The 12847-nt window shown below is 40.6% G+C and overlaps 1 protein-coding gene across 2 annotated transcripts in view; it reads right to left on the bottom strand.

The window, feature by feature from the left end:
- Positions 1–12847, bottom strand: part of LOC137255652 (polycystin-1-like protein 1) — a 242293-nt gene that overhangs the window by 9330 nt on the left and 220116 nt on the right. For both annotated transcript variants that reach the window (XM_067793125.1, XM_067793126.1), the window contains 21 exons: positions 12608–12708; positions 11083–11281; positions 10805–10888; positions 10403–10610; positions 9744–9853; positions 8936–9045; positions 8394–8500; positions 7916–8089; positions 7262–7381; positions 6450–6729; positions 5344–5490; positions 4832–4955; positions 4233–4317; positions 3685–3840; positions 3387–3505; positions 3068–3178; positions 2794–2920; positions 1774–2036; positions 1225–1459; positions 721–822; positions 273–413 (listed from right to left, as the gene is read on the bottom strand). In XM_067793125.1, the coding sequence (XP_067649226.1) occupies positions 273–413; positions 721–822; positions 1225–1459; positions 1774–2036; positions 2794–2920; positions 3068–3178; positions 3387–3505; positions 3685–3840; positions 4233–4317; positions 4832–4955; positions 5344–5490; positions 6450–6729; positions 7262–7381; positions 7916–8089; positions 8394–8500; positions 8936–9045; positions 9744–9853; positions 10403–10610; positions 10805–10888; positions 11083–11281; positions 12608–12708 (3103 nt within the window). The remainder of the gene's footprint in view (positions 1–272; positions 414–720; positions 823–1224; positions 1460–1773; positions 2037–2793; positions 2921–3067; positions 3179–3386; positions 3506–3684; positions 3841–4232; positions 4318–4831; positions 4956–5343; positions 5491–6449; positions 6730–7261; positions 7382–7915; positions 8090–8393; positions 8501–8935; positions 9046–9743; positions 9854–10402; positions 10611–10804; positions 10889–11082; positions 11282–12607; positions 12709–12847) is intronic.

Here is a 12847-nt window from a genome sequence, read left to right as displayed (position 1 = left end):
GCTCTACATTACCTTTCAAGTAGGTGAGTGAGTGAGTTTAGTCTTCTGCCACTTTTAGCAATACTCCAGCAAAATCTTGGCGGAGGACACCAGAAATGTGCTTCACATATTGTACCCAGGGAATCAAACCCAAGCTAATGATTTAACCAATCGGCTACTCCCCCAACCCCCACTTCCCTTCGAAAGTCACATTACATTTGGATCAACCCTTTCTACTTCTATGTATTATTGAGGGAAACATTGTATGAAAGCACCATCTGGTCTTTACCCACCTCATCCCACAGTGCCAAGAAGGAGACATTGACGAACTCCTCATAAAAGGTGTTACGCAGGTCCTCCACAATGTCGGCAACCAACACAAACCGGAACACGTAGCACACCACGTAGGTCAAGGACAGTAGGCCAAAGGTGAACTACAACACAGAGTTTCAAATCACTATCAATTTCTTTCCTAAGATATCGAATATTCCATCAAAGCAACATTGAGAAATGACTCCTGGTACTGAAGCTGATAGTGGAAGTATGGATTCCTGAACATGTAGCACTATTCCAGGTTTTTCACAGTGCGGTATAACAAGAATGGCTTTCCATGTGGAGAATGAATATTGTCATTATTTCCATGACGTCACCGACAAGATCTGTGTGAGAGATTATTCACTGATGCTGTGGAACAACATAATACTGGAAGTGGCTAAGAGTGTTAACTGATAGACTGTTTACCTCCAAGTAGTTCCATAAGTTGTTGAAGTATTTGGCCTGGTTTCTGACAATCTCACAAAGTTCACATTGTATCTTCAACAGAGTCAGAACCACAAACACCAACTGAAAATAGAAAACACTCATCAGTTCCCCATGTGGTGTTGCATATAGGAAGAATAGATCTATAATAACTTCTCCCATCTGATACAGTACACCTCTCGGTCAAGGTCTGACAAATAGGATTTTCTGTCAAAATACAATTCAAACAGACAATAATCCATTAAATCTAACAGTTTGTACTGTACCTAATCTGACCCTTTGAATATCACTGAATTGCCAAAACGTCTACAAGCTTTTAAGAGTGACCATGATTTGCTCCTTGCATTTCAGTGGAGTATCTGTGGAAATAGCTTACAGCATGCAATGGGCATGCAAAGGGTATTTGAACAGCACATAGTCACAATTCTAACAAAACCAGAATCGTCCAAATTGTTCTTCCTAGTCACGAGATCAACTCTGTCTCACCTCACAGGCCAACACACAATTATCCCAGGCGCTGATGTAACAGAATACCCGCGTTGCCATGATGATGGGATATGGATCAGCTCCCCCTGTTGGTGGAAACTCTAGCAGTAACGTGATTGAACTGAATAGGTTTGTTGGAACATTGAAGAGGGTCAGCTCCACGATGACTGCCCGAGTCTGGACATCCAGCCAGCTGGACTCCTCCATTTCAAGCAGCTGCTTGCATGCGTCTGACCTGCAGCAGTGACAATGAGACATCATTACACATCAGTTCAGTAGCGTTTGTCAGACAACTGATCAGAAATTCCCTCTAGACCCCACACTAAACTGTCATTACCATCTTTGGCTTCTAAAATCCTAAAACAATGACATTCATTAAAAAACAAAGTGTTTTCAAATTTCAACATCTTCTCAAAAGAATAGTGAATTTTGTGATTTACAATTGAAATACCAAAAAATTTAATAACCTCAGAAATTTTGAAAAAATCTTCATTAATGCCTGTCTGATGTGGGAAATAAAACCATCATTTTTTATCCCATGTTTTGTACCTGTTCCTTGAGAGGCGGATGGTGGATCCAGTTGGGTCATAGGTGCCATGTTTTCCCCACAACAAGAAACTGTAGGGGACAGGATCTGTCCAGGAAGAGTTGCTGCCCATAACGCTGTCATCACGCCTACTGCTGCTGTACTGATACCGACATGGTGACGTTGTGGTGATGTATCTAACGTTGCTGCAGTCTTCCTGATCCACCCGTAACTGTCGCACATGCACCTCACCTATCAGGTAACTGTTGAGGTGGCCGATGGCCATCTGCAGACAGAACAAGGTAACTTATCATGACACAAGTAACGTTAACAAATTATTAAATATATACAGCAATGCAGTGGCAGATATATACTGAGGGAAACAAACAAGGGAACACATGAAAGCAGAAGTTATACACAAGTTTATTAGTTTCAAAGTTTCTTCACAAGCTTTGTATCACATTGTGGGTTGGAATCTGAGTGCAAATAGAGGAACGCTACAGTGAAGTGGCATTCCCTCATTTATTTCACTCAATATAGTTCCACAGATCCACAAACTATTTAGGAAGCGATCTTGACTTAATGCCAGAAGTTTTTCAGTTACATCAAATGATACAAATCTCAGACACTGGTTAAACCAACAGGCTGGCAAACTAAGAAAATAATCAGGGTTAATTTGAGATTGGAACCCATTGTCAAATTTCTGTCTTGCCAACTCAAGACATACTTCAACAAATTGCCCAACTATATCCCTGACTGACCCATTCAAACAAATAACAGAAACACCCTGACAAGCATGCATGATGTATTGTACTGTGAACCACTGTAAGTTAACCTGAGCTTCAGTTGTCCTTAGAGCAAACATATTGAATATCCTTAAGTCAGCAATGACTTAGCAGTCTAGATTGCCTCAGTTCTAGATTAAGTATTGTTCTAGGTTCCATATTGCATGATCTCCTTCTATAACATATTTACTTTTAACGCAACAAGTACAAGTGTCTGTGAAGGGTGTTAGTTTGTGACAGTGGACATGGTGTGCTTACCTGTTTGTGGGGCTGAGTCGGGGTGACAGACACGCTTTGACTGTACACACCCTCCAAGAGGGTTGTCTTGCTCCACTGGAACCAATCCCCGCGGGTCTTGATCTGGGAGAAGGGCATCTCCCCAGCACTGCAGGAGAAAAATAAACTGTCAACATTCATTCAACACAGGAGACATGCTCATATATTTCCAGTATTTATTGGCAAACAAAACCATACCCTCTACTATGGGTACATTTTGAAAGTGTTTTTATCAACAGCTTTATTCAATACGTACTTGACAAAAGCATCCTTCATGGCCTGGTTGCAGTAGAACGGTGAAGCTGTATCTCTCCCGTACGCCATTACAGTCAGCAGGAGGAACATCACTGAGAACACTGCACTGTCACTGGAGAAAATGGCTGTCATTACTAGATATTCCGATAGGAACATGAATGATGAAATGGGTGTTGGGTGTTGATCAATGATGAAACAGGTGTTGTGATTCAATTATTTATCATCATCATCACCATCATCTTCATCATCATCATCATCCATTAGGTCTCCCTGATGATATGTAGTCTATACACATACCCGCAATGGACACATATGATTACCTGAAGAGGCAAAGGGTCTTCTTTTCTCTGATGATTTTTTTCCTTGCTTCAATCAACGTCTTCTCCTGGGGTGGTCTAGCAAACCTCAGGTAGCGACATCTCTGTCTAGCTGCCACACCCTGCAAGTAAGCAATGACTTTCTGATTTACAATTCATATACTGACATATCATGACATTTAGTGTTTGGCACTGTTTGGGGAGACAAACACAGTGTAATGGGGTCCTGCTCTGCTCTGCAGTCCCCTGCCACAGACCTAGAAACAGGTCATATCCCAATACAGCAGTATGAGCATCTCACCCTCTCAAGTTCTTCCCATTCCTCACATTCCACTTCCCGCTGTTTTCGCCGTCGGGCCAACTCATTGTTAATGCCATAAAAGCCATCATCGTAGTGGTCAAGGACACATGGATCTTGGCGGTACTTCATCGCTGTGTACACCACAGTCAATAGGATCTACAACAGCGGACAAACAAACATTACCAGTGAAAGAAAAATGATCAATTTTAATCATATAAATTTCCATTAACAGGTTCTACATTCTGTGTCTTAGAAATTAACGTGGAATAACCTCATCGTGAAGCCTTGACTCTTGAGTTAGGAAGCTGATATTAAATGTTTCAGATAAGCAAACCAAGATATAGATATGTAGAGCAAAGAGACAGCAGTGTCCTTGTGTCAATGCATGTCCATGGTAAAATGTTAACATACTCGAAGAATGCTAGACTAAGAACACACTGCATGAGTTAACAAGAGCATACGACATCTGACCAAATTGGTGACATGCTCAATGCCGCCCTTGGAGAGTTACGTCTGCTAGACAACATGCGATACACAGCAGAACTCACCAGGAATGGCTGAGCTATGAAGATACACATCATGAAGCTGAAGTACAGAGACTGAAGCCACATCGTGCTCTTGGTCTTTCCAAAGCTGCAACAGAAAATACAGCATCAACATCCTGCATCAACATCCTGCATCAACATCCTGCAAAACATTGCCCATCATGTCTGTCATCGGGAAGTCAAGCTGAATTACACTGACTGATATGGTCTCATTACTGTGACATTTTGTTTCAGTGTTATAATACTAAGTCCAATGATAATGATTCACACTGACTGATTTGTCTTCAAAATGTTATATTATTTTAGACATATAGGACCGTGTTCCTTAGATACACATTATACGTCTGCAAATATTTTTGAATTCTTAAGGCATCTCTCTAGCGGGATCATTGGTATCTGACTGGTGATTCTAAGATTTGTGTGATACAGACTGAGTATGAAGAGAGGCTGACTGACAGTTTGGTTTTACATCGCTTTTAGCAAGATTCCATCAACGTTATGGTGGTGGTGGGGGGCAGGGTAGACACCAGAAATCACACATTGTACCCATGTGGGGATACGAACCTGTGTCTTCTGGGGTTTGTTGACAGAAGTAAACTCACCGGAAGCCATACAACACAGTGATACCAGCACAGCCAACTGATATAACAGCACACAATGTCCATGCCACATAGCGGCACCAAAACGGCAGGAACACCCGTCGACTGGTGTGGTGTCGGTGATGATCTGAAAGTAAATACCATGTATTGTAATAACAACCAACATTCGACTCCACCGTAAGTCTTGTAAATCTTGTGTGTCATCACACTAACATTTGACATGCAGTGTTTACTTTGAAGCACTCTGTGAAAGATTGAAATATTTTCAAATAAGACAAATTACAAATTTACAGTGTGCTCTCAATTGGTTTTAACTGTTGAATGCCCTTAGTGGGTGGTTTACTAACTACAATTTACTGAAAGTCAAAAGAGGGTTATTTCCTTGAATTTCCTAAATTTAACAATCTTGAGAGCTATGTTAAAACCCATTTCATGTCATCTAGACAAGTATCCCACAAACATACAGATGTGGCATACAGTAGTGTTGCTACTACTCCCTGGTAGTGACGACGTACCTCTGTGGCAGGAGTCCTGACACTTGTGATGCTGGCAGGGGGAGGGGGTGGTGGTAGGCTGCACCCGGTTCTTGTCTGCCACGCCCTGGGAGTAAGCCTGGCTAGTAGAGTCCTCAAACCCACTTGATGCCACGTCAGTCTCCTCCTCTGTGGACAAAATCCATATGCATATAAAACATTAAATTGTTTTAGCTGTCTTGGTTACACAGCTAAAGAAAACATCATTGCCATTTACACACACTTTGGAACATCACAGTCAGTATGCTGACCTAAAACTGTCAAATTGGTTTATGTTTCATACCTCTGTCTAAGTAAACTTATCCTCAGTACTTTTCGTTACACTTCATTACTGAGTCTAACAAAACCTTATGGGAGGTCGCGTCCGGTAACCTTTGAGCTTACCAAATCGTGAAAGTGCACACTGGCACATACCTTTTGAACTTTTTATCTCGAAAAGGATCGTACCCTAACGATTCCTAATGCTATTTAGCGTACGCTCACTTCCACGTGATACACACAGCGTACGTACACCCATGACAACGGTGAGTAAATGGTCGCTGAAAATGGTGTTTTTGGCAAATTCAAGGATGTCATCTTGCGGAAATATTACCTAATGGCAACCATGTCATCAGAAACCCCAAAGCATATATACTACAGGTCAAATAATTGTGTTACATGCGGAATTTTGTTTATGGAGAGATCTGTGTCAGTGACCCGAATATTTCGAAAGTCCCTTCGATCCCTAAATAGTAGCCAATGCCTGATTGGTTTAATCTGTTTAATCGTCTCGCGTTTGATTGGACAGTCATTAGTCTGTCAAAGGTTACCAGACGCAACCTTCTACTAGGTTTTGTTAGACTCAGTGGTGGAGTGTAACGAAATACACTGAGACTAAGTTTACTTAGACTGTTTCATACCTAGAAACATTACCAGTGAGACATTCTTTGAGCAAAGGTCCTTGTAACAGTTTTGGGTTTTTTTCACACTTAACACTGATGATTTGTGGGAAAATGTACTTTTGGGAAAGGGGTGTTGAATGGGTAACCCTACCCCTGTGACTACCCCTACACCCCGTACACAGGCTAGTAGCATCTCCCATCACTTACCTTTCCTCAGTGTGAGCAGCACAGGAGGAGCTGGGGTCTGGGGGCTGCTGGGGTGGCTGGTCTTGACGCTGTTGGAGCCGGAGTGTACAGCCTGCTCTCTCTTGATCCACTGCTTCTGGGCCCAGTCCTGGATGCTCTGCCAGTTGAGGATGGACTGATCCAGCAAAGAGTATGTCATGATTGGCTGGACGGTCTCATCCTCGTGCTCCCTTGATACCTCCTCACTTGGCTTCCCGCTGACATACTCGGACTTGTCTGGCTCGGAGCCTGGGTAACGTACCTGGAAGTCACATGCACATGCAACATGTGTATCAATATTACCATTCATTCATTTGGGAGGCGTTTTAATGTGTCAGTGGTGAGTTGATCACTGGAATATGGAGGGAAATAACCAGGAAAAAATTGTTAACATGATGCTGAGTGGTATTTTATCAAATTGTGTGTTATACAGAGACACATAATTCCATGTTGTTTAAGAGTGCTAAAAAGCGGCATATAATTTCACAGTGCAATAGAGTGTTAAAAAGAGGAACAGTGGTATAGTGAGCCTTATTACACTCTGGTATAGAAGGGAACAGTGGTATAGTGAGCTTTCATCACACTCTGGTACAGAAGGGAACAGTGGTATAGTGAGCTTTCATCACCTTCTGGTATAGAAGGGAACAGTGGTGTAGTGGACAGTGCATATAGGGTTACAGAGAGGAACAGTGGTGTAGTGGACAGTGCATATAAGGTTACACAGAGGAACAGTGGTGTAGTGGACAGTGCACATAGGGTTACAGAGACGAACAGTGGTGTAGTGTCCTCCTTACCTTACTTCTCCGGAACAGGAAGCCCAACAGGAGGTTGAGAGGAATGATGAGGCTGCAGATGATGGCGCCAACACTCACATTCTGCCACGATGCATCCAGCAGTCCAAACTCTCCTCGTACCTGCAGGAATTATTCCATATACAATAACTAATATATATCATCATTATCAAGGATACAATCACTATTTAACATGCAGTGGTATCTATATTCTGTACTGTTAAATATCTCAGATTTATCCACAATTCCACATTGAGGCCAAGCAAACTGGAAAAACATAATCATTTGGTGACGTTTTGTATTTGTATTTTCCGCTTTTAACACTGAATTTGAAATAATGTTCTCCAGGGCACTGATGTCTCTTTCTTTTTGTCAGTCCAGTCACCAGGGCAGCAAAAGAAGTCACTGCTAGAGAGCTATAATACTAGTTACTTCTAAACTATATAATTTGAGAAGGGTTCAGTAGCAGTTTGGACCACAAAGGTTACCATACTTGCAATACTTCCGTTTACAACGAAAGACTAACATCACTTAATGGAATGGGGCCTTGAGATTAAATTCTTGATAATTCCCTAAATACAGCATTACTGAAGACGCTGACCAATGATCTCCAATCAGAAAAGTGTGATGATATAGAGGTGCAAGTTCAAGTATTACCTCTGTCTCAGTTTGTTTGTACCACATGGCATTCAGACACATGTACGACATGAGCAGGGTGAGGCAGCAAGTGAGTCGTTGGGTCCGGGTGAAGCGGCTGTGTGCTGGGCGAGTCATCAGTGACGTCCACAGGTGGAAGTCTGCCATGTACTGTGTGCCCTTGGCCCAGAATACCTGCAACATCATCGACACAATCATCCACCAGGAAGAATCAAGTATAATGAAGCGCCAGTATAATCTCTTTTTTCATTGATGAAATACTTATGTGCATCCATTACACATGCTATTTCGCTGAAAATTCATTTCGATTATTTTAGTATGTAAACTCGAAAACCACTGAAAGTCATCAACCTCACTGTGTTTGGCTGTCTGTGATCACACTGGCCGGATGGGGAAACAAAGAAATTTTTGTGCTTCAATCCTTCTGGGTTTCATTTTGAGAAAGTTATTCTCATGTAGGGACTGAAGTATTACTTACTGTGGAGAATCCAATATCTCCATCCAGCGCCATTATTTCTCTTTCCACCTTCCCATCATCCTCCTCGACAGCAAACCACCTCTCACACAGGAAGTAGTACTTGTGTCCTGCAAATTGATCACAAGTCAGTTATCAGGTGTTGCTTTGATTACATCACTGATTCGTGTCACCTATCTTGGACGTTACCTTAGATGTGCATGAATTAAATCTAACAACACTTTAAATTAAAACATGCTTTCAGTTTCATCACTTTTATAATGGAATATCCTACAGAGGTGAAGGCTCTCCTGGAAACTCTGAGAAACAGATTTATTTCACTAAAGCCACATTTCTGCATTAGGTCAGATCTGGAATTTGAATACCCACAACAAATCCAGCTAAGATAGGTAACTGTAACCAGTTTTCACTGTACTGACTTAATCAGTAATGGGATGAATTACTACAGTCTGAATTTGAATTTTATTAGAACATGTAGTTTGAGGACACGTTCACCAAATTGTTATAAGGCAATGGATAAGATCTAACCTCAAGGCATGTCTCACCTGTAACAAGATCTCGAACAAGAACTCGACTGAGGTACCAGCTAGGTGAGGGACCAGAATTGTTGTGCCACAGCTGCACTTTCCATATCTTGCCCAGACTGTCAGGATGACTGTTGAAAGATTACAAACATTATGCAAGTTATATCAAGGCATGTCAGACTGATGTGGGAGAGTCAGTGGTCTTCAAACTTGGATCCTAGGATTCTGGCACAACTAAGGGAGCTAACTGCATCAAAATTTGTGGTCATTCCTACGAAATGTGTCTACAGAATGAGTAAATTTCGAACAGACATTATCCTAAGAATTATTACAATCAAAGTCTATTTTCAATTTAAAGATACTGAAGATTGATCTGATGCCTGTTAATTTTCTTTGATATTGACACATGAGTATGATATATTGAATTCAAAGGTAATCAAAAATCAATTTTTACCTAAATATACTTAAACTATAATTCAGACATGCAGCATATAATCTAGGAATATATTTTACAAAATATGTCTCTGAAGTTATCCTGTTCTGGCATAATTCTGATAAAACTATCCAGACCCATAAGAATATGGAATATAAATGTCATGATCGAGTCAACGTCATCCACATCTTCTCCACATATAAATATCCTAATCATCCTATTCTGACCTTCAGAGTTACCAGTCTTACAAATGAGGTCAAAGCTGTTATGAGAAAACGTGACACTCTATTAATGGTTTTGGCTTGTAAAAGAGGCTGATTATGATATTTTCAGCCTACGGGGACAATTACAAAGACAAGTATCTACGAAGCATTGATGAGTATTGAAGGGACCCACGTCATGACGAACTTGTCTCTGGAGTTGCGTTCAAACAGTGGGCGGTTGTCGTCACTGATTAGCTCCCTTGTCTCCGACATTCCTTCGTCACCGTGAATGATCATGCTGATCTGAAACATACAGGCTCAGTATCAGTCACCAGATGATCTAGTGATCAATAGCATGAGCACTGATCTGGACAATTGGGATACCATGACATGTTTTAAACCAGTCAGTGAGTCTGACCAATCAATCCTGTTAGTTGTCTGTTATGACAAACATTGGTTGATGAAGATCCATTCTAACCCAGGACTTCACAGGTCTCAAGAGAAAGGACTTGGTGATAAAAATAATAACATATTCAAAACTCTGTGATATTCCCCTAATATCATGTGACCACCAAATAATCAAATCAGAGCCAGGAAAACGAGTGGATAATAGTATGAATAATAACCATCATTGCCAGGAAAAAATCAGTTAGGTCAGACATTATATCCATTCAACCCACAGTCAGGAAAACAAGTGGACGACAGTATGAATAATAACCCACGTTGCCAGGACATAATAAGGTCATACATTGTACCCATCCAATCCACATTTGTCTGTTCTTATGGGGGCCTCTTCTACCCTGGAATCCACATAAATATATATGTTGTATTGTTCACATTTAAACCTTGTACCTTTGCTGTACTGCCAGCTCCCATTCGGAATCCTGTTTCTATGATAACTTCATACTGCTGTTTATCACTGCCTCCATTATCTGTAAGGTAGACAACTCTGCCTTTCTTCTCATCATGTAAGTCTGCCTGTCGGCACAGTGCCAACAGAATGAAGTAGGTACAAAACACGAGGCAGACAAGCACGATCGTCACCGGATTCTCGTGGAGACTGAAATACAAACATAAATACTGTAATAATATTATAGTATTGATAATAATAATATTCTTACTAATGAGAAATCTTATAATACGCTAATCTCCACATAACAAAGCATACTCAAAGTGCTTTCCAATTTCCAAGCAACCAGTCTTACTTCTTTATTCCTTTATTTGTGTTTGGATTTAGAAATACCTACTACCTACCTGAAGAAGCTGTCAACATTGATGAAATTCAAGTCATTGGCAACAAGGTCAATGTGTCCTCCAAAAGCAGTCAAATGGTTACACCTGAAGAAATAACAAAGGATCATCATGTAATTATTTCAGTTCTCAGAAACATTATCATCAAATGATGTATAAAACATGGCACACAGATCCACATACTGCTTTCAATATACAGCAGAGAGAGAATTTAAAAGATTTTAGAAATGGAAGACATTATTCATAGTTACATCCCTTGGACAGGTATGGACTCTACTAACCTGCAGTGCATTTGCTCGGCAGTGGAATCTTCCATCACCTGGCAACCATGCGGACTCCATGCACTCTGCTTCTCATCCCAGAAGAGACAATTATCCAGCCACAGTGAGAAGGTGTAGTTCCGTGCAAGCACCTGGCCCTCACGATGACGACCCGCATTGAAGTGTGAGTCAACAATTCCAAGGTAATACATCCCACTGTCTGCAACATCATCGACATTAAATAATGACAGCAGAATCCAACAACAGCTTGTAAGCTTTCCAACAGGAACATTCTGATTATTTCAGTGTTATCTTTTAATGGCATTTTCCTGGTCACAACAGGACACTTGTGCTCATTATTGTTGCATGTGAAAAGGGATGAAATAGTTCAGTATAGTAAATGAAAGAGTTGGAAAGTAGCTGAATAAGTGAGCGAGTATATTATAGCAGTATTCAAGCGATATTACAACCGGGGACACTAGAAATCTGCTTCACATACAGTACCTAAGCGAGGAATTGAACTCAGATCTTCCACATAATAAAAATGCTTTAACAACTAGGCTACCCCATCACCCCCATACAGCAAAGTGCAGCCAACAGCTAAACCAGTCTCTCATTAAGTATTCACATGTGAGATTGAGACATATTAACATACGCAAAATTGCGAACCCAAGATTCAAGTATATTTTTCTGGATCTTTGGTTCCATATTTTCGGGAGAAGTGTGCATAACATACCTCACGCTTTCAGGGATTCAGAATTTTCAAGAGACAAAAAAGTGATTATGTGGGGCAGAAAACAACTACATCATATACTGTTAATGAACTGAGGTATAAATGAGCATGCATCAATACACCTCATCAAAAAAGATTTGAAAAGTGACATAAAACATTGATGAGTTACCATTGTATTTACATCTTCATTCTGCAAGGCAATGTTTTATATCCAGAGATTTATATCACCATTTGCAAGGCAAATCAGCTGTGCACACTTTTCCTCCTAAGCAACTGGTGCCTCAGTTAAAACATATCCAGTAAAATAACTTCAAACAATTTTGACTTTGCAAAAAACAGTCAGGATAAATACATCCCAATATTGCATTATTTCAGTTGCAAAGTTTAATGAAAATATTTCAAATAATAACATCTACGGTTGGAATATTTTTTATGCATGTAATTATTTGACATATCACTGAAGAAGCTCCTATACTCCGATTGCTAAAACCATGTTATCATCAAATTACAACTCACATGACTTCTGATGAGTCGAAGAATGATATGATAAATCTATCATTTTTTTCTTAAACACACAGAGCAATTACATGACCAAGATGCACATCTCAAGTTTTAAAAAGTTTTTTACATGGTATTTACATTTTTGTGTTTACTGTAACAAGTTTATGTTTGGGAAAATACATAAGAATTAATTACTGCATTATTACGCACACCACCTTTACACTGCTGTTTTAGGGTAAAAAAGCGTGCACTATTCAGCGAAACAAAATGGAAACTGCATTGGTGGGCGGCACCAGTTGCGACTGTACTGACCATTGAATGTTCCAGCTGGCAGGAATACTGTAATGTTGTCTTGTCCAGTGGCGAAGTTCTGTCGCAGATAGTACCGCTGGGGGCTTGGGTGGTGGAATTGACTGAAACAGTCAGTGAGTGAGTTTAGTTTTATGCCAGAAATGGACTTTACACATTGTACCCATGTGGGAATCGAACCCTGGGTGACAATTAAATCTTTTACCACTAGGCTATCCCACAGTCCCCTGTCTGAAACAAGGA

Source organism: Haliotis asinina, chromosome 11 (genome assembly GCF_037392515.1).
Source record: "Haliotis asinina isolate JCU_RB_2024 chromosome 11, JCU_Hal_asi_v2, whole genome shotgun sequence".
Classification (NCBI taxonomy): Eukaryota; Metazoa; Mollusca; class Gastropoda; order Lepetellida; family Haliotidae; genus Haliotis; species Haliotis asinina.
The sequence above is the reverse complement of the archived record's forward strand: the minus strand, read 5'-3'. Positions and strand labels throughout refer to the sequence as shown.